At 41.5% G+C, this 22,458-nt stretch overlaps 1 protein-coding gene across 3 annotated transcripts; it reads left to right on the top strand.

Moving 5' to 3' along the window:
- The first annotated feature begins 865 nt into the window (after window positions 1-865).
- On the top strand, window positions 866-21,576 carry b3galnt2 (beta-1,3-N-acetylgalactosaminyltransferase 2). 3 transcript variants are annotated; one of them, XR_013625075.1, is made up of 14 exons: window positions 881-1,141; window positions 1,446-1,572; window positions 1,849-1,949; window positions 10,562-10,761; window positions 10,837-10,932; window positions 11,003-11,113; window positions 12,006-12,084; window positions 12,448-12,631; window positions 13,537-13,662; window positions 13,769-13,928; window positions 13,988-14,044; window positions 15,743-15,881; window positions 19,308-19,412; window positions 20,172-21,576. XR_013625075.1 is itself a non-coding variant. In XM_058058071.2 (13 exons), the coding sequence occupies exons 1-12, from the start codon at window positions 1,033-1,035 to the stop codon at window positions 15,878-15,880; spliced, it is 1,488 nt and encodes a 495-aa protein (XP_057914054.2). In that variant the 5' UTR covers window positions 881-1,032; the 3' UTR covers window position 15,881; window positions 20,172-21,378. The 3 variants fall into 3 exon arrangements, 2 of the variants coding, with proteins under 2 accessions (XP_057914055.2, XP_057914054.2); XM_058058071.2 differs by lacking the exon at window positions 19,308-19,412 and having other exon boundaries at window positions 20,172-21,378; XM_058058072.2 differs by lacking the exons at window positions 1,446-1,572; window positions 19,308-19,412 and having other exon boundaries at window positions 866-1,141; window positions 20,172-21,384.
- Window positions 21,577-22,458: the final 882 nt, after the last annotated feature.

Genomic DNA, 22,458 nt, shown 5'->3' with positions numbered 1-22,458 from the left:
AAGTCCCTATCAATAACATAATGATGTTTAAATGCGACGCCATCTTGCTGGTGTGAAATGCATTATGGGCTGATAACATCATAGCATCATAGCATAGAAGTCACAATAAACACAATAAACATATTTAGACTGATTATCAGCTCAAAACTGACCAACATATCTTTTTAAATTTAGTGTCCATAATCCCTTCCTGAGAAGTTCAATATTTTAGTTTATAATAATAATAATAATAATAATTTAGTTTAGTTTAAAAACACAAAACAGCCACTTGTGGTTTTCCGGTGTGCCCATGACCACTGTAGAATGGGTCCTCTGCTAGTGTGGTTAAGAATTGTAAACAAATGTGGTTTTGCTAGCAATCCGGTTGACAGAGGAAGTCCGCCCCCTCTGTGACGTCACAAAGGGTCAGTTTTACCACGTCTTTTGAAACCGAGCGTTTTGAGCCATCTCAAACTTCTTTCAGGGCTCACTTCTAATTGGGTAAAACTCATTATCTGAAACATTGGCATCATTTAAGACAAATATATACAATTCTAACTATATTTATAGGTCACAACAGTGGAAAAAGCATAATAGGCCCCCTTTAACAAATTGTTCATAGCCAGCTAGCTGAATAGCTAGCTGGCTATATAGCAACTTTGCTAGCTCGCTATATACACTTGTAAGACAGATATAAAAATATATACAGTATACAATAATAATAATAATAATTATTATTATTGTTTATAATCATTACTGGTGTTGTTGGTTTTCTCAATATAATAGGTTTTTTGTATCGTCAGTATAACGGATAACATATGGACGCAAAGTCCCATAATGCACCTCGGCAAGACTCCTCGCCTCCCATTGGTGCAGCTCTCTTTGCAGCGGAGGCAGACATGAGGCGGTGCTGTGTGGCACCGCCGAGAGAGCTGCGAAACTCAAATGAAGCTCCCACTCGGAACGGTCCTCAGTGCGGTTCGCTTCAACACGGGAGAACGCTCTGCTCTACTTAAGCTCGGCGCCACTCCGGCTGAATGAAGGGCTCCGTCCATGCGGAGGCTAGCGCTGGTTCTTCTGCCCTGTGCTCTCGCCGTACTGGTGCACTTGTGGTTGGATCACCGACGGTCTTCCACCCCGCTGGACAACGACTCGCTCTCGGGTACTTTGGCCGGGATTCGGCACCTACTTTTTGGCTAACTTTACCGAGCCGCTTGACTTGTTTTTTTAAGTTTGTGTAGCTAACACTGTATTAGCGGTTAGTATATATACTTATTATTACAAAAGTAGTGCTTGTTTTATGTTGTAAAAGATTGTGACAGCTTAGCGAAATAGGGGCGTTGCTTGGCGGCAACCTTTATCGTTTTAAATGAGTCAAACAATTCATTCGTCAGCCATTTTTAAATATGTCACATTTCGCCATTAGCTCATCTCTGCTCACACCGAGTGGCTTGTGTCCAATGCAGATGGGGTGCTACCATTCTATGAAGTTCTGGTGGGAGTTCTGTCAGCCAGGCATCATTACAAGCTGCGACAAGCTATAAGGGACACCTGGCTGGGCTACTTGCGCCATCACCCTCACTTCCAGCACAGGTCAGGAAAAATGACCTCCACCATGCTTTATTTATTTCCCCTTTGGCCGCATTCCTGAAGTGAAAATAATGCCTGCAGCCGGCAACAAATAACCAAACTTATTTTCTTTACTTGACTAGCGGCCAATATTGTCCACATCCTTCACCCTGTGCAGCCTATTCACAGATGGGATGTGATGGCCTATAGCAATCCCATTGTAACCATGGTAACAAGGAGGGGATAGATGGACTCACTTTTTTTTAAAAAAAAAAAGACAATTTTATGTCCTTGTTTCAGAGTGGGGGTGAAGTTTATCGTGGGAAAACATGGGTGTCCCATCCCAGAGGAGGACAGAGAGGATCCTTACTCCTGCTCTCTACTCAACATCACAGCGCCAGGTAACATAAATGTCATGTGTTGCTTTTAAATGCAACCTATTGCTCGCATGTCCAATTGTCAGTACCGAGCGGAGGCGGGAGTCTCAGGAAGCAAATGAATGCATCTTCTGAATAGAAGTAAAAACGCCTTTTATTCCTATTCACCTCCAGCTCAAGGACATTCTGCTTTTCCTTCCCATAGCCAGGACCATAGAAGGAAATACACAGTCAATGTCACAGCTTCAGCTTCGACTGTGACGTATAAAGTGAAGCACTAGAATAATTGAACAGGCTTGCAGTTAGAAGGTATAGTTGTTTATGTCTCACCTTTGCTGAGACTACTTGGCTAGAGGAAAACACAATTACAGCTATCAGAACTGGATTCGCGGACACAGGCGAACTACGTTGAAGTATTATTATTATTATTAACAACAAAGCGGTAGCTGCCAATAGAATTTGTGATACAATTTTTAAATTACCGTAAGCCTTAATTGTTAATTTCACTGCTTTCTGAAGCTCGAGACTGTGCTTGATGTATGTGCCATTACGGTAATTATAGGGACTATGGCTATATTTACGGCGCCAGTTTTTCCTCTACCAGTATATTAGGGGGGCTTACTTAACTATGCAGTCTTTGTAATGCAGTCTGTGATATTGTGAGTCTTAAATGTCACATTATTGTGGGCTATGCCGAAGCTATGCCCCACACAACACACAATACGCTTTATAAAAAGTACACAAGTTGATGTATTTGTGGCGGTGGGTTGCGGGGGTCCAATACGACCAGAAAAAAGTCACAAGATTTGTTGCTGGTCACTTTTTTTTGTAAAACAGAATTTCTAAGGTCTGAATACTTGCTACATGTAGCAGCAAAGCTGTTGCTGTAGCTATAGTAAAGCAACTCAAGATCCCTCTTGCTACATGTTCTTATTCTCTGGCAGGCCAGGTGGGTATGAGGTAGGTCTGGGCGATATGGACCAAAACCCATATCCTGATGTATTTAGGTAGAATATTGCCATACATACTATATCTCAATACTTTTTCCATGAACTGATTTTAGACAAAAGTCAAAGTCAAATAAGTGTGAAAGGTTTTATTCAGATGTAAACAATAGAGAAATAGCCACTGAAATAAAATAGTATATTCAATTTTTTATAATAAATATAGAAAAAGTTAAGTTAATATAATGGTACAAAAACAATAAGTAATAAATAAAGCACTATTATATGAAGGATATGGTTGTTTTTGATATTGTGCTTCAAAGAAATATTTAATATATTTTAAAAAATATGGATATATCGGCCAGCTCTAGGATGAGGTACAATATGTTAAGAAGTAGAGTAACGCTGCCATCTACTGTATGTCGTTGGAACAACAAGCTACATTCACAGTCCCATTACAATGTGTCTATGAGCGAGGGCGAATGGGGAGCGTCAGATCTATTTGTGGCGGTCCAAATGTACTTGTGGTGGGCTGCATGAGTGTATGGGGAACACAGAGTTTGGGCTTTGATGCTCACTGAAGTGAAGTTTTTGTACATTATAGATATACAGAAATCTTTTAAGTTCATTGGTTCCAGACCAGACTCTGATAAGTGAATTATTCCAAGGTAGGATTCCTTATAAACAAATCACATTTTTTCCTGGCATAGAAAGCTTGTCGATGACCTTTTATATGGTTTTTAAAACCATTAGAGCCCTTTGGACATTAAATAACACCCCTAAAGTCACATTCAATTGTATTTCCCATTATAATAGCCGTCATAAGACAAAAAAGACATATGATACACACATAACTCATAATATAGATTTGCTTTAACATTGGGAGAGTTCCTTGTTTTTTTTTTTTTTACTTCATATTTTGGACAGTACTTTTTGTGGTGGCTATTGGCTCAAGTGACCTGTGTAGAGTACTTTGTACATCATGTCTTTGAATGTGTTTTCTGAATGCAACCTCAAAACAGCAAATATTTATTAATAAATATATTTCAGTGATGGCTGCACGGCGGTAGAGTGGTTAGTGCGCAGACCTCACAGCTAGGATACCCGGTTCAACCCCACCCTTGGCCATCTCTGTGTGGAGTTTGCTTGTTCCCCCGTGCATTCTTGGGTTTTCTCCGGGTACTCCGGTTTCCTCCCACATTCCAAAAACATGCTGGGTTAATTGGCGACTCCAAATTGTCCATAGGTATGAATGTGAGGGTGTACCCCGCCTCTCGCCCGAAGACAGCTGGGATAGGCTCCTGCACCCCCCATAACCCTCGTGAGGAAAAGCAGTAGAAAATGAATGAATGAATTTCAGTGATGGGGAACATACGTAGTATCCATTGCATGTGATCCACAGTGTTCACATGCGAGGATGGAACACAAAGAGTCTCGCACTGTAGCATTCTTCATCCGCTGTGGAACCCTCCCTTTGTTATTCAAGTCGGTCTCACCTTCAATGTTTTTTCCTGGTATAGCGTCCTCCGCCACCATAAACCAAAACAAAACTTTCCAGTACGTCAGAACAGCATAGCAAAAATAATTGGTTCACCCCAAGCTCACTTATCCAAATGATACACCTGCTGATTTGGAAGGTCACCCTAATCACGGACCCTCCTCACGCCACCCTCCACCTGCTGCCGTCAGGTAGAGGGTAAAAAGTTACGCTGGCCTATATGCAATAACCTCAGAATGTGTAAAAAAAAAAAAAAAAGACACACTTTTTTGTTTTAAATGATATTGATTGAATGTGTCCTGAATTGTTATTAATTAATGTAAATGATGGATTTCTGTCACCACTTTTTGACTGATGATAAACTCATCTAGCTGGCTGTCTGAATGCTAATTAAGGCTAATGCTATTCCTGCCAGCATGCGATAAGGTTTATGTTAATAACAGTCAGAATGGAGGTATAGTATAAGACAAATGAGTTGCCCTTGAAGCAATTTTAGGGAAAAATTGCAGTGTTTTTCTTGCTTTGTGTGGCATTGATGAATCTGTTTGTTTGGCCCAAAGAAAAATAAATAAACAATATTTCACATCAGCTAATAAAAAATACATGAACTCAGATGTATTGTATTAGAAATGCATAAAAGGCTACATTTAGTGGTAGGCTCTTTGTAAAATAATCCTTAAAATGTACACAAAAGGTAATCCCTCCAAGCAGAAAACATACATTTTGCAGATTTTAAGATACAAACCAGAAAATCAGACTGAAAAATATTTCGTAATTAGTCGCTTAAGCACAAAAGTTAGCCAGCTGGTTCGACCAATTAGAACAATGCCTTTAACCTTCCTCCTGTGGTACGTTCGACACCGACCCGTTTTGCATTTTAATGCATAAAAAGAATCACATAGCATTTGTTTATTGCATCAAGGCTTTTTGACTTTGTCAGGAAACTGTATTTCAACAAAATAAAAACAAAACAAATATTTTTTACTAAATTTTAAAATAGTCTGGTTGAAATTATGACCACTGTATTGTTAGGGTCGGTTTCGACCCGGTTATAATGATATGACTATAAAGTCTATGGCAAACACTGAAGTCTGGAAAAGAAAGTCTGCAGGGACATGTGGAAAGATATTGATGAGGAATTCCTGGATGCTTTCATTGGTGTTCTTCTTGCTGGACTGTAGAGATCCTGCAATGAGGCCACTGAACACATCGCCAAGCAGAAATATTTTCCAGACAACAATGTCACTTTAGACATTTCAAATGATATCAAGAATCCTCAGATTTGGCAACAGAGAGTCCAGAGGAAGATCTAACAAGCTTGGTCCCATCAGGGATGTTTGGTAGAAATGGGTGCAGGTCCTTCTGCTGATGTTCAAACAAGGGTAACGATGACAGTGGATAAACTTCTTGTCCTTTTCCAAGGGAAATGGCTGTTCTGCTTTTTGATTTCAGTTTATACTAAAGTTCTGTTGCTGAAAACAATAACTTTTTCTACCTTTTCTTGAAATATGGGTCAAAATTGACCCGAACACCATAGATGTTTCTTTAGTGATTAATACTAAAATGAGAAAATAAATAAAACTAATTGATTTAAGAGATCTGTTCTATAGCCCTCAGTAATAGCCAGGTAACAAAAGAACCTTCGATTTATTGATATGATTCTTTTGACGTTCATTTTACCACTTTTGGAAATTGAAATCGAAGAGTATAGTGACAATACCAAAAGTATTAAAACCAAAAGTATTAAAACCAACATTTTCATGGATGAGGAAGCCTAAGAAGGTAACCAAGAGACGCAAATTTGATGGTAACTTATTGCTTTTAGTGTATTTTATAGCTGATTTAATACATGGGTTAAAACCGACCCGTTAGAGATGATACCAGAAAGATAACACAAGAGGAAGGTTAAGAAGGGAGACGTGTTTTTCCACATTTATGTTCCGGTTTACAGTCATGGCCAAACATACTTAACAGACACATTCTTAAAGAATGGTGAGGCAGCAGAGTTACGGAAACATTTTTTTTGGCCATATCTGCTCTTTGTCCACAAATGTGATCTTCCTGACATGTCCCTGCGAGTGCATTTATGGATGCCATCACACCGTTGCCACAGCAAATTGCCTTCTCAATAACAGTCATAAAGCTCTCTTTCAGGTCATTCCCACAGGTCCTATCTGTTAACACAAAATGTCAAGGAGCTCTTCTATTATTGTCTTCTGACATAGACTGTACAAAACACTCTGTAAACTTGTGCTAAAATGAAAAACATGAAACCACACCCATATAGCCTGCTTTACCCTTGTTATACCCAAAACGGCAGACATAATAATAGCAAATAAGCCATCATTAGCATAGACAGCGTACGTCATCAATGTAACGTTACTACCATCTCGAGACCAGTGTAGAATACTACTCGACTGCCGCAGTTTAAGCAGAGATTCACGATGCACTTCAATTGCATTTAAAAGCAGAGAACACATTCACACAGGAGCTGCTGTCGGGCGCTCTCTACACTGCTAAACTGTTGCTAGCACTCAGCTTAAGTCAACTATAGCCAGCAGGTCACTTCCCAGGTTCTTAAAGGCTGGAAACCTACAATACGGCTGGAAAATAACCCACCACAAAAAATTGCAAAACATGATATTGAATTTAAGAAATAAGACAATAGCGCCTGTTCCAATAGGATTGCAATGTCAAGGTTCCTAGTTAACACAGGTTGCACGGGGAACGATTTAAGGGAGACACATGACCGAAAGTGAGCTGGACGTGTAATGATGATTGTACCTGCTGCTTAAGTTTACAATAAAGTTCAAGTGACCAAGTATATAACTCTAACCATTTTAAAGCTAAAATTTCAGACCTGCCAACATGTACTCATTCTCTGTACTCATCATGTATGTTTTTTTTTGCATTTGCGCTTTCATTTTGGAGTTGATCTGTGTGTAGGTGGAATAGGGTGCAGTCGGTTTGGATTAGTACTCGTAAAATATCAGGACAGGAATATAGCAACAGTCTCGCTCAAGCACATCATTCCACCATTTGATCTCTCAAAGATGCAAAGTATTCCATCAGATATTTGGAGAGAAAGCGTGTATTGTTTCACTTCAGAGCACATTCTCACTAAAATGGTGTTACTGATGCAACGCGGTCACGGTGCAAAGAGCTGCATGTGGCTCACGATCCACGGCGTGAAATAATCACCATTATCAGACCAAAGAAACCTAGGAGAAGTTTACCCTGAAGCATGGAAGCGAGGTGCCACAGACGGAGGGTCACATTAGATGATTCCAGTAAAAGTGTTTTACAGATGAAAGGTCCAGTCTTTGAACTGCACTGTTGATCATATTCCACTACATTGCGCAGTGTTTGCTTTTAAACTGTTAGCTTTGATGTGCTTTTTGTAAGGTCTACAATCCTCTACTGCTGTGTTTACATTTGCATACTGCTCTCAATGTTTATGTTTATGTCCTTCACAGTGCGTTTTGCTTTTTAAAAGTCAATATCATGGCTTGGATGCCACTCAAAACAGAATAAATTCTGTTATGTATCGCATACACATTATATTTTAGTATCAGCGTAGGTTGACTGCATGTGTTATCCACGTCATAAACATTACTTTGACATACAGTGAAGAAAATAAGTATTTGAACACCCTGCTATTTTGCTATTTCTCCCACTTAGAAATCATGGAGGGGTCTGAAATTTTCATCGTAGGTGCATGTCCACTGTGAGAGAGATAAACTAAAAAGAAAAATCCAGAAATCACAATGCATGATTTTTTAACAATTTATTTGTGTGATACAGCTGCAAATAAGTATTTGAACACCTGAGAAAATGAATGTTAATATTTGGTACAGTAGCCTTTGTTTGCTATTACAGAGGTCAAACGTTTCCTGTAGTTTTTCACCAGGTTTGCACACACTGCAGGAGGGATCTTGGCCCACTCCTCCACACAGATCTTCTCTAGATCAGTCAGGTTTCTGGGCTGTCGCTGAGAAACACGGAGTTTGAGCACCCTCCAAAGATTTTCGATTGGGGTCAGGTCTGGAGACTGGCTGGGCCATGCTAGAACCTTGATATGCTTCTTACGGAGCCACTCCTTAGTTTTCCTGGCTGTGTGCTTCGGGTCGTTGTCGTGTTGGAAGACCCAGCCACGACCCATCTTCAATGCTCTGACAGAGGGAAGGAGGTTGTTCCCCAAAATCTCACAATACACGGCCCCAGTCATCCTCTCTTTAATGCAGTGCACTCGTCCTGTCCCATGTGCAGAAAAACACCCCCAAAGCATGATGCTACCACCCCCATGCTTCACAGTAGGGATGGTGTTCTTCGGATTGTACTCTTCATTCTTCTTCCTCCAAACACGCTTATTGGAATTATGACCAAAAAGTTCTATTTTGGTCTCATCTGACCATAAAACTTTCTCCCATGACTCCTCTGTATCATCCAAATGGTCATATGCAAACTTAAGACGGGCCTTGACATGTGCTGCTTTAAGCAGGGGAACCTTTCGTGCCATGCATGATTTCACATCATGACGTCTTAGTGTATTACCTACAGTAACCTTGGAAACGGTGGTCCCAGCTCTTTTCAGGTCATTGACCAAGTCCTGTCGTGTAGTTCCTCACCTTTCTTAGAATCATTGAGACCCCACGAGGTGATATCTTGCATGGGGCTCCACTCCGATTGAGATTGACCATCATGTTTAGCTTCTTCCATTTTCTAATGATAGCTCCAACAGTGGACCTTTTTTCACCAAGCTGCTTGGTAATTGCTCCGTAGCCCTTTCCAGCCTTGTGGAGGTGTACAATTTTGTCTCTGGTGTCTTTGGACAGCTCTTTGGTCTTCGCCATGTTACAAGTTAAAGTCTTACTGATTGTATGGGGTGGACAGGTGTCTTTATGCAGCTAACGACCTCAAACAGGTGCATCTGATTCAGGATGATACATGGAGTGCAGGTGGACTTCTAATGGGCAGACTAACAGGTCTTTCAGGGTCAGAATTCTAGATGATACACAGGTGTTCAAATACTTATTTGCAGCTGTATCACACAAATAAATTGTTAAAAAATCATGCATTGTGATTTCTGGATTTTTCTTTTTAGTTTATCTCTCTCACAGTGGACATGCACCTACGATGAAAATTTCAGACCCCTCCATGATTTCTAAGTGGGAGAAATAGCAAAATAGCAGGGTGTTCAAATACTTATTTTCTTCACTGTATGACAGCAGTCAGCTGCGGTTGTTGGTGAACAGTCGACATGCGGAAAACTTTCATGATTACGATCACGGATGAACTAGGGTGCCAGTGAGTGCTACAGGTGCTATCAGGTTTTCAAAAAAACCCCCCAAAAAAACGCATTTATTAAATACAAAAAAATTTTAAAAACTTCGCTTTGGTTCCAATTTTCTACAAGAAAAGCTCTGATAAAACATTCCACTGTTCTCAAATATCTTACTTTTTATTTTTCTACACAAAATAAGATGAAAAATAAATAAACAAATCAAGAATAAAGAAAATCAATCAATCAGTAATAAATAAATAAATAAATATAATAACAATAAAATGGCAAATAATAAAAACATAAGAAACCACATGTAGTTGGTGGGTAGACAAATTATTTTTTTCAGATTAAAATGAACAAAGCATTATTAGAGCCCTGTGGACATGACAAAACACGACTATAGTCACATTTATACTCTTTTTATTTACAACATATTGCGCAACTGCAGGGTCTTGAGACACATGCTAACTCACAAACTAGAGAGCTAGCGACCTAAACGGTAGCCTTCAAGTTATTTCCTTTAAACTTAAATAGCCAAAAACTTACCACTTCCACACGGATAGGGAGGATAACTATGAACAGTTATTTAACCTTTAACATGAACATTAATCAAACGTAATAATTTTTTCTGGGTACATGATACCATACAGCATCCATATCAAACTTGCGCGGGCCGCACTAACATTAAACTTTCATATCAAGGCGGGGGCCTCAAACTAGTGTCCTGCGGGCCACATTTGGCCCACGGGCTGCATGCTTGAGACCCCTGATCTACACACTCGTAGAGTGTCAGTAATGCATTTTCCCTGAAAAATCACCAAAGTCTTTCTTTGGCCAAAAAAGAGACCTCTGCATGCAAACATATTTGCATATAATCATACTTGTGTTTTCTCTTCTTTGTCTGACTCAGTGGCAGGGCAGGAAACGGAGAGAGAAATCGTGATGGTGTCCGACCCTGCGGTGCTTGTCCCCTCTGATGTGTCTGCTGTTGCGCTGGATTTTAAGGTTCTTCACCCGGTGGTGATCACCAGGTTGGGGGTGTTTCCCCGCCGCACCCATCCTGAACTTCAGAGCAACGTGACAGTGAAGCTCCTCCAGTTGGATCAGGAGGTACGTACTTTGTTGTTTCGCTGACAACACGGAGATGAACACGGTGTCCTAATGAATAGCTGCGTGCTTCGACAGGAGGCTGTGGTGACGGCTCGCTTCAGTGCCGTCAACACAGGCACACTCATGAGCGGCATATGGTACAAACCAGTGGAGCAGTTCATCTTGCCCAAGGTGTGTTGGGAATTCAATACAAGGTTTTTTGCAACATGAAGTCATGAGACAAAAAAAAATTGCCGTTCAGGGTTTTGAGGGGACGCTGGTGTGGGAGAGTTCGGACTCCGACGGATTGACCACAGTCAACTCATCTTGTGTGCAGCTCAATGATGGAGGAGGCGTCCTCAAGTTCTCCTCGGTATGTTCTTTCTTGCATTTGCTGTAGATCAGGGGTCTCAAACACGCGGCCCGCGGGCCAAATGTGGCCCGCAGGACACTAGTTTGAGGCCCCCGCCTTGATATGAAAGTTTCATGTTAGTGCGGCCCGCGCTAGTTTGATATGGATGCTGTATGGTATCATGTACCCAGAAAAAATTATTACGTTTGATTAATGTTCATGTTAAAGGTTAAATAACTGTTAATAATTATCCTCCCTATCAGTGTGGAAGTGGTAAGTTTTTGGCTTTTTAAGTTGAAAGGAAATAACTTGGAGGCTACCGTTTAGGTCGCTAGCTCTCTAGTTTGCGAGTTAGCATGTGTCTCAAGACCCTGCAGTTGCGCAATATGTTGTAAGTAAAAAGAGTATAAATGTGACTATAGTCGTGTTTTGTCATGTCTACAGGGCTCTAATAATGCTTTGTTCATTTTAATCTGAAAAAAATAATTTGTCTACTCACCAACTATATGTGGTTTCTTAAGTTTTTATTATTTGCCGTTTTATTATTATTATTATTATATTTATTTATTACTGATTGATTGATTTTCTTTATTCTTGATTTGTTTATTTATTTTTCATCTTATTTTGTGCAGAAAAATAAAAATTAAGATATTTGAGAACAGTGGAATGTTTTATCAGAGCTTTTATTGTAGAAAATCGGAACCAAAGCACTGAAAAAGTTTGTATATTTTTCTGTTTTTAATAAATGCTAAATTTTTTTGGGGGGGGGGAACCTGATGCGGCCCAGTCTCACCCAGACCCTAGCTCCAGTGGCTCCCAAGTAAATTGAGTTTGAGACCCCTGCTGTAGATGAATGGGATGAGCATTAAATCTTAATAAGTTAGCTCACTCCTGCTGCTTGTTTCATCCACAGATTGCAGAAGGTATCCTGCCCCATAGAAGCGCTCTTGGATTTCCTGGTTTGGCTGGAGGATTCACCTTCACCATCTATGGTTGGTCTTAATTCTGAAATATTTCCCCGTGTAAACATTTGAAAACCTTGTTATAAATCTTTTTTTTTTGCCTGAGGACCAACCAACCTCACATCTTGTTTTGCTGTATTATTGATTGCCGTCTCATTGATTTCACACTTTTGTGTTATGTTTTAGTTCATCTGAAAACAAGTTTGAGGTACTTTTGGGAAAACCATATCAGATTTGCCGTATAACTCCTCACACATCACTATCCATTCTGCCTCCCTCGAAAGTCCCATTGTGTAGTTCAAATTAGTGCTTTTTAGAATGTTTTTTGTACTCTGATAGTGGATTTTTTTTCTGTACTGTGCAAACCAACCCCTCCCACCTCCAATGTGTCAGATGGGGACAATCTGTCAGAGCTCCTGCGGGGCCGTCCAGCCAGGATGGAGCACCATGCCTCGGGGCTGAGGCAGGAGGATGCCGCCTTGCAGCAGGAGAGCCTGAGGCACGGCGACATGGTGTTCGTAGACGTGGTGGACACCTACAGGAATGTGCCTTCCAAACTGCTTCAGTTCTATAAATGGTAAGTCAAGTGCTAATGACTCAGCTCTTCGTCTCTAAATTGGTCCGGCCCTCTGAGGAAATCAGCAATCTAAAATAAAAATGTGTCGTTGCCTAACAAATGTCCTGCTGTCAGAACCTCACTTGGAATCTAACCCGACATATGCTGAGCCCTCTCATATTTGGGTCTGATCAATCATAACAAAATATGCTGGTAAGGAATCTGTGCGCTATTTTATTTTCATGGTGTGGGGATTGCTATGACATGTTTTTTTTTTTACGTTTTTGGCTCTAATTTCTTTATTTCTAGTTTATATGATACAGTGGAGGTTGTTTGTCTATATGTGCCCTGTGATTGGTTGGCCACCAGTCCAGGGTGTACCCCGCCTCTCGCCCAAAGACAGCTGGGATAGGCTCCAGCACCCCCGCGACCCTCGTGAGGAAAAAGTGGTAGAAAATGAATGAATGAATTATTATTAATTTCATCATGATTAATCACATTTTAACTCATAATGAATTGCAATTAATCACATATAGAAATACATTTTTATCCATCATAAGTCAGGAAGTGGCTGCAAGGTGGTCGTGTGGTTAGCGTGCAGACCTCACAGCTAGGAGACCCAGGTTCAATTCCACCCTCGGCCATCTCTGTGTGGAGTTTGCATGTTCTCCCCGTGCATGCGTGGGTTTTCTCCGGGTACTCCGGTTTCCTCCCACATTCCAAAATCATGTGAGTGTGAATGGTTGTTTGTCTATATGTGCTCTGTGATTGGCTGGCGACCAGTCCAGGGTGTACCCCGCCTCTCGCCTGAAGACAGCTGGGATAGGCTCCTGCACCCCCCGCGGCCCTTGTGAGGAAAAAGCGGTAGAAAATGAATGAATTAGTTTTAACAGCCAAAGTAATGAAAGCGATACTTCACATGACAGGTCTGTGGAAAATGCTGACTTTAATCTGCTCCTGAAGACTGACGACGATTGTTACATCGACGTGGATTCGGTTCTAATGAAGATCGACCACAAGAGTCTCAAGCGTAGCCATTTTTGGTGGGGAAAGTAAGTACGGGCTGATGATGGGGTTTTACATTAATGCTGTACGTGTGAACTCATGTGAACGTGGGAACGTGGGATGTGCTGGCTATCATACTCCCTCCTGCCCCAGTTTCAGGCAGAGCTGGGCAGTGGATCGCATCGGGAAGTGGCAGGAGCTGGAGTACGCCAGTCCTGCCTACCCGGCCTTCGCGTGTGGCTCCGGGTATGTGGTGTCACGTGACCTGGTCCAGTGGCTGGCCAGTAATGCGGAGAGTCTAAAGGCCTACCAGGTAGCCTGTGAAACACCAATCGCCTCGCAGAAGAGGAGCTAACAAATATGTCGTCACAGGGAGAAGACGTAAGCATGGGCATATGGATGGCAGCTGTTGGACCGCAGAAGTATCAGGTAAGTTCTTAAATGAGCTTAGAACATCGTTTTCTGTCAACACTGATTTTTATGGTTTTATCCTCACCAATTTGTGCTTTGAATTTCACGGCTAACATGATTTTTCCTAAATATATAAATCATGCAATGCCGGCATATTTTTATTTGTCATTTATACAGTGGTACATTGGCATACGGATGATTTTTCTGCTTTTAACTGCGGGCTAATATTTGGCTTACAAGCTGCTAGTTACTGGCAGGCATAGCCGAGGACAAGTATGTGGGAGCTTGTGTCAATGTGACCATGACTGAAGACGATAATGGATCTGCTCGCTAGCTAGTCACCGGGAAAGATTTAGATCCCATCAGCCTCACATATGCACGTTATAATGATCTAATTTCTCTTCTGTATTATGTATTACGTAAAACTAAGCCAGGAACAACATCAAACTAAAAGCACTAAATGAATACACACCATCCACCAGTAGGAGCCCAGAGTTAGTTTTTCCGAGCAGTGCACCCTACTAATGCACTCATTAGCACTCAATAAGGTCATCAAGATGTGTTTGGAATCATTTACAATGATTTCATTTTACAAGATATTTACTTCCCGACTTCATTCATTCATTCATTTTCTACCGCTTATCCTCATGAGGGTCACAGGGGTGCTGGAGCCTATCCCAGCTGTCTTCAGACGAGAGGCGGGGTACACCCTGGTCTGGTCGCCAGCCAATCACAGAGCACATATAGACAAACAACCATTCACACTCACATTCATACCTATGGACAATTTGGAGTCGCCAATTAACCTAGCATGTTTTTGGAATGTGGGAGGAAGCCGGAGTACCCGGAGAAAACCCACGCATGCACGGGGAGAACATGCAAACTCCACACAGAGATGGCCGAGGGTTGAATTGAACCTGGGTCTCCTAGCTGTGAGGTCTGCACGCTAACCACACGACCGCCGTGCAGCCACTTCCCGACTTATGATGGCTAAAAATGTATTTCTATATGTGATTAATTGCAATTCATTATGAGTTAAAATCCCAGGGCACATATAGACAAACAACCATTCACACTCACATTCATACCTATGGACAATTTGGAGTCACCAATTAACCTAGCATGTTTTTGGAATGTGGGAGGAAACCGGAGTGAAATTAATAATATTTAATTAGTTAAATTTTATTTTAATCAATTGATAGCCCTACTTTAAATATATGTCCATTACGTTTTTAGATGGAAAACGTTGAACAGCTCCTATATAAAAGAATCCCAATAGTGTTGCAGGGAACCGTATAGTGGCTTCACAGAAGCATAATCCACACTTGAGAAACAGTAATGTGTGAGTGTGCAGCCCATATTAGGGGTGTGTGGTGGAATTTCTTATTTGGCATACACTTGGCAAAATAATCCAAATCTTGGTAAATCCAAACGTAAGAAAAAATACAATGTCTTGTTCCAAGGCATCATGCCCCAATTTTTGTGGTTTTTGAGTAACTCTGCTAACATAGTATAAACAAAGGACAATGACAACATGACCTCTTCAGTGAAGGTAACGCCACGCCCAAGGTCAAACACAACGTGACCCGATCCCACCACTGCTTGTCATCGTGTTGTTTAATCTCTCCAACATGGAGGCTTATTTGCAGTATGTTCAGTGAGCAAAACAAAGAGTTGGACCAGGACTATGTTAACACGACCTCCTCTCCTGGCCAGGACCCCAGCTGGCTGTGTGAAAAAGAATGCTACCTGGACATGCTGTCATCCCCACAACACACGGCAGAGGAGCTGCGTGTCCTGTGGGACAGAAAGAGGACATGCGGGGACCCCTGTGGATGTCCTTGGGGACGCTAAGGTCTGGACCGCACTCAACATGCAGCACTGCGTAAACACATGCTTTTGACATTTTGGCTTCTCTGCATTCTTTGTACCTCAAACTGTGATGTTTTCATTGATTTAGCTGTTCAAATCCTCACAATTAGACCACCAGGTCGTACTAGACTGTACCGTCATCTTTTCATCATTTTACAAAGTTCTACAATGCTCAGTTATATTCATGAATAATTACTGGTACTCCTGCTTTCCTGTTCTTGAACTTACTCATTAGCCTCATTTCCACCAAGCAGTTCAGTTCAGTTTTGTGTTCCCATCTTAAAGAGTTTCAAAACATCCCCCTGGAATGGTCACACTTCTCTAACTTTTTGTTGGGGGTACAAAGTGGAGGGAGGAGCTAAACACTCAGGCAGATTGTCGCTTCTAAACCCAATGACTAGCCACCATTTAAAAATATTGTAAATCATGATGGTAAAGTGGGTGGCACGGCGGTCTAGTGGTTAGCGCGCAGACCTCACAGCTAGGAGACCAGGGTTCAATTCCACCCTTGCCCATCTCTGTGTGGAGTTTCTCCGGGTACTCCGGTTTCCTCCCACATTCCAAAAACATGCTAGGTTAATTGGCGCCTGCAAATTGTCCATAGGTATGAATGTGAGTGTGAATGGTTGTTTGTCTATATGTGCCCTGTGATTGGCTGACCAGTCCAGGGTGTAGCCCGCCTCTCGCCCAAAGACAGCTGGAATAGGCTCCAGCACCCCCGTGACCCTCGTTAGGAAAAAGCGGTAGAAAATGAATGAATGAATTATTATTAATTTCATCATGATTAATCACATTTTAACTGAAATGAACTTAAATGAATTAATGAATTTAAAGCATTTAAAGGGGAACTGCACTTTTTTTTTGGCCATCATTCACAATCCTTCCATGAAACATGAACACATTTCTTTCCCTTTTCTGTGCATTCTAGTGTGGGAAAATGAGTTAATATAAGCTAGCTAAACACAGACCTCCTGGAAAAAAAACGCTAGCAGTGTACTGTTTACATAATTGACTGATGCTCGTTTGCCATCAGCATTTTTTTTACCTAAGGACTGGCGCACACGTCTTGTGCTGGAAGACATAGCCATCCCATTGAGAGCGGACATCGTAAGTGTTGTCGCTGCTGTCGTTGAAAGAACTAGCATGTGTATCAATGCGCCCTAGGAAAGAAGTTTGGGTAGTATTTTATTTTTTGGGTAGTATTTTATTTTAAAAATACTACAACTATTACATGTTATCATAAGCGTACGTGTTCATGCATGATCACAGCATGTATATCAAATCATGCTACGTTTTTTTTTACAGGGCTTCATAGTCGAAATAGGAGCGTCCCATTGTTGTGCATTGTTAACTAACTCATATTAACTCGTTTTCTTGTGTTATAATGCACAGAAAAGGGAAATAAATGTTCACGTTTCATATAAGGATTGTAAATGATGGGCAAAATTCTTCTGTTGTGAACGGAACTGAGCCACTTGATGGAAACGTGGTTATTGACTGCATTATTTGCAGATGTGTGACGAGCTTTCCGACACACCCAGTTTGTACTGTAGGTGTCTTTGTGCAAAATAGTGATGTGGCCTTACCGTATTTGTAATAGCAGCCTAGATTCCATGTAGATTAATTATTGTACTATTTGCAACACCGACTCCTTGCAGCTCATAAAGAAAGCGTCAAAGAGATGAATGGCATTTCTTGTGTATTTTGGGGACTGACGCACATTCCGGTTATTGTGTTGAATCCATGTACAGATGGTATATACCAGTGATTTTCAACCACTGTGCCGCGGCACACTAGTGTACCTTGAGAAACCGTCAGGTGTGCCGTGAGGACCCTTCTATACGCCATTCACAAGTGCAGTCTTATTAAAAAAGAAAATATATATCTATATAAAACATGTCCTGAGTTTAATTATAAAATATTAGCAAGATTGAATGTGATCTTTTCCTGTTTAAATTTATCCCGGGTGCGTTCTTTCAGCGCATGCTCAGATATGACGTAACACGCAGATCCAGACGTTCTTCAGTTTTAAAAATGGAGGCCAGCAATCGGCACTGGACTAAGCAAAGTTTGTTTTTGATTCAAACTAAATTTCAAGACTGGACAGACGAAAAACTGGCAATACGGAGTTATTCCAACAAGTGAAAGAATAACTTGGGGAAGCCGGTATCACGTGATGGTGATGTTTACGTTTTACTGGGCATGCCCTATTGACTATTCTGTTTGATTTTCACGGCGCATGTAGACAAGAGATTGGAATATTCCTTTCCATGGGTACCATTGTTTTCCGAAAGGTCATTCGGAAAGAGAAAAACTGGTCATGTAAAAACTTGGCGACTGTGGAGTGTCTGTGGTGTAAAGACTGGCAGAGCAATGTAATATTGGTCCGTGTGGCAACACCTACCTTGTTCCTCCGATAGACTTATTGATGCACGTGTGAGGTCGTGGTGACATTTTGGAACATTTTTGGTTAGTGGTGTGCCACAAGATTTTTCCAGTGTAAAAAACGTGCCGTGGCTCAAAAAAGGTTGAAAAACACTGGTATATACAGTATATATTTTTTTCCTCTTTCCAACTTCAATGTCGGCTCAACAACTGTGAAGAAACACAGCCAGCAGATGCATTATTCTGCTACTGAAGTCCGTTTTTACATCTTAAACAGAATATAAAATCACTCTGAAGTCGAGTGGCGGTTGTTTTCCTGGAGCTTGAATTCAGCGGTGAGTATGTGGAAGGTTTTTGGATTGGAGAAACCACCTGCTTTTCTCGATTATCATCAATATTGACACGTTTTATTAGATGAGATTTCCGCGTTTTGTTCAAGACGTGCCCCCCCCCCCTCCAAAAAAAAAATCCACTCGTGCAATTAGGCTGACAGTTAAACACGCACTGTGGTCCCTCTGAGAACACCCCCTCCTTCCTCAGAGAGCTGGGAGAAAACAAAGTCACATCTGCATGCGTTCGACGCTCCTTAAAAGCTCACTTCACTGCTGCTTCTGCCCTCCCTCGTCATTATTTTTTCCACTGATTTGTCTTCTTGGTGAAGTGAGAGGAAAAAAAAAACAAGGAAATAACATGCAGATGAAAGCTCTCATTTGTGCTTGACTGCTTCCTCAGGAGATGAACTTATTTAATTTGTCTAAACGCCACTGAACACTGGAGGGGGGGGGTCATTTGCTGATGTAAAAAAAGGTTTAAATTACCAACATTGTGCCTCTGTGAATATGTCCACCCACACACTACTAACGTGTCTCTTCACAGGTCTAATTTAGCCCTCATCTCACCTTCCGTCTTACGTAGAGATCTTTAAACAGCATTACATTCAGTGTTACTTACTGCGCTCTAACTCATTTTCCGGGAATAGACAAGAGTTAGATGTTTTGTTTTTCAGCAGCCTTTTTTTTTGCAGAGATCAATTATTGTGACTCTCAACTTTCCCATGACGTTGAATGATTGAGACATCAGCGTAAGAACCAAAAGAATTCATCTCCATGCATCAAGACAAAGAAAAGCGGTGAATTATTTGACATTTTTTTTCATGTATTCATGGTTAGCTTCGCACAGGGATTACGCACTACAGAAGTCACCTGCAGATAAAGGCAAGGCTTGTAGATGTGGATGTGATGCATGAGTCATTCATTCATTCATTTTCTACCGCTTTTTCCTCACGAGGGCCGAGGGGCGTGCTGGAGCCTATCCCAGCTGACTTCGTGCGAGAGGCGGGGTACACCCTGGACTGGTCGCCAGCCAATCACAGGGCACATATAGACAAACAACCATTCACACTCACATTCATACCTATGGACAATTTGGAGTCGCTAATTAACCTAGCATGTTTTTGGAATGTGGGAGGAAACCGGAGTACCCAGAGAACATGCAAACTCCACACAGAGATGGCCGAGGGTGGAATTGAACCGTGATCTCCTAGCTGTGATGTCTGCGCGCTAACCACTAGACTGCCGTGCCGCTCCATCATTATAATTTTTTAATGTAAATTGAGGGAGCAAAAGCAGTATCGGCCCAAGAAAAATCGGCCATCAGCTAAGGGTGATGGAAAAAAATCGATATCCGCATCGGCCTGAAAAAAAACAAATCGGTCGATCCCTAATCATAATCTCTTAGCAGTCACCCACATGCTAATTATTATCAGACTACAGTCAGCGTGTAAATGTGTTTATTCAGCTCAAATAAAGAGTACTTTACAGTCTATTGAGTGGCCTGCATCTGCATTCTCGTTTTAACAACTTTTTTTTTTTTTTTACTCTGCATGCAGAGCATTCCACACCGCTGTCAATCACCCCGCCATCCCTCGCCCCACCCTCATCCACCCATCCATGTGTGGTACTCTCCAGGAGAAAGAGGAGGAGGAAATCATTTATTCATGACACCCGGCAAGCAAAAGCAGCATTTCTGACTGTTTATGACTCACAGGAACGAGGAGGTAATATTAGACACACAAGCATACCCCTGATGGGGCAACACTTTCATTCCCACTCGGAATATAATCGTCTCCATGCCGTCTGCAGAAGGTGTCATTTGTTTTTGCAAACATATCTGTAAAACGCGTGACGCAGCGGATCAGGTCAGATGAAATATTCCATAAATGATTTGCCTTCAGTCCTTCCACCGCTTATCTAGAGTGAATCATGTTGTTTCATAAGCCCACTTGACTCCTTCTGCACTCATATGGTAGATCTGCCACGATATTGCATGTGTGTTAGACGGAGACGGATAATTAGTTCAGTGAGTGACAGTCATAAGAGGATCACAAATGAGCTCACGGGCCTGCCTACCACAGCGGCTACAATACAACCGATGCAATCCTTCCAAACTCCGAGACACTTTGACGCATGCTAAGAAAAGGTTGAAACAAGTGAATGCTTCATTATTCCTCCTTATCCCAAATGGGATGCCGGGAGGCAGGCAAGAGGGTTTTGCAAACAAGTGAGTGCTGGTAAAAATATGCATGAGCACATGTTGCTGTGGGTGCAGCGACATGAATATTAAACCAGGCTTTTTTTTTCATCTCTATACATCACGTCAGCTTTAGTCTTGTTACCTTGCATTGAGGACATTTAGCAAAACTAACAGCTGTCTCCTCAGTGACTTCGTCTTCTTCTTCATACATTCAAATACACCTTCACATGTTCATGATTATTACATTCAGTAGGCGGGCATCATATTGTAACTTTTAATAATATTTGCAATTTTAGGACTATTCCAATCTAGATGGAAATGTGTTTTTTTTTAATTAACAATTGATACGGCTGCACGATGGACGAGTGGTTAGCGTGCAGGCCTCACAGCAAGGAGACTCGAGTTCAATCCCACCCTAGGCCATCTCTGTGTGGAGTTTGTTATCCTCACAAGGGTCGCAGGGGTGCTGGAGCCTATCCCAGCTGTCTTCAGGCGAGAGGCGGGGTAAACCCTGGACTGGTCGCCAGCCAATCACAGGGCACATATAGACAAACAACCATTCACACTCACATTCATACCTATGGACAATTTGGAGTCGCCAATTAACCTAGCATGTTTTTGGAATGTGGGAGGAAACCGTAGCACCCGGAGAAAACCCACGCATGCACAGGGAGAACATGCAAACTCCACACAGAGATGGCCGAGTGTGGGATTGAACCTGGGTCTCCTAGCTGTGAGGTCTGCGCACTAACCACTAGACCGCCGTGCCGTCCTGACTTATGATGGATAAAAATGTATTTCTATGTCATAAATTGCTCTTCGGGCGAGAGGCGGGGTACACCCTGGACTGGTCGCCAGCCAATCACAGGGCACATATAGACAAACAACCATTCACACTCACATTCATACCTATGGACAATTTGGAGTCACCAATTAACCTAGCATGTTTTTGGAATGTGGGAGGAAACCGGAATACCCGGAGAATTTTTAATTCCCGCATCTTTATTCAGACATACAATATTTGAACTGACCGAGCAAATAAGTGTACGAACACCAGGTTGCCATTTGAAAATTCTGAATTCAGAGGATATGTATACATATCTAAATCAAAAACCGATCAGTCAATTACTAAAATAGTTGTAAATTAATTGGGTAATTGATTAATCATTGATTAATTGTTGCTTTTTTGTACATACTTTGAACATACTTTGTAAATGCATTCAGTAGGTTGTCAGTCAAACATGCATCTGAGCTAAAAACATTTGGGGGAGATAAACAAATTCTGTTGCCATTAGAATATTTATCAAAATTTCCATAAAGCACAGCCTGATGATAAATAAAGCAAATGTTGCAGAGAGTAAGGGGGTGGGGCTGGTAGGTTATCGCTCCCCGCACCAACACCACCACGCTTTGCTCTCAAACAAAACTCACAGTGAGTGGAGAAAATCAATCTGAGCATCCCTGATAAAGAAATGTGAGCTGTGAGAGGCTTTGATTACTGTCATGGACTCAAGTCAGCTCTAGTGGAGCAGCCTCGTATGCATTTGCATTTTGTCACGAGAACGAAACAAATGCCATCTTTCACCGTTTTTTTTTTTTAAAACAAAATGTAAGTAGACATTTTGAAGAATCACCGCATTTAT

The sequence above is a fragment of the Doryrhamphus excisus genome, linkage group LG20 (assembly GCF_037039965.1).
Source record: "Doryrhamphus excisus strain RoL-2023G ecotype Guam linkage group LG20, RoL_Dexc_Guam_v1.1, whole genome shotgun sequence".
Classification (NCBI taxonomy): Eukaryota; Metazoa; Chordata; class Actinopteri; order Syngnathiformes; family Syngnathidae; genus Doryrhamphus; species Doryrhamphus excisus.
The sequence above is the reverse complement of the archived record's forward strand: the minus strand, read 5'-3'. Positions and strand labels throughout refer to the sequence as shown.

Coding starts and splice junctions, on each gene's coding strand:
- b3galnt2 (XM_058058071.2), top strand. CDS start 1,033: ATGCGGAGGCTAGCGCTGGTTCTTCTGCCCTGTGCTCTCGCCGTACTG. Junction 10,933..11,002: donor AGCAGTTCATCTTGCCCAAG/GTGTGTTGGGAA, acceptor ATTGCCGTTCAG/GGTTTTGAGGGGACGCTGGT. Junction 12,085..12,447: donor ATTCACCTTCACCATCTATG/GTTGGTCTTAAT, acceptor CCAATGTGTCAG/ATGGGGACAATCTGTCAGAG.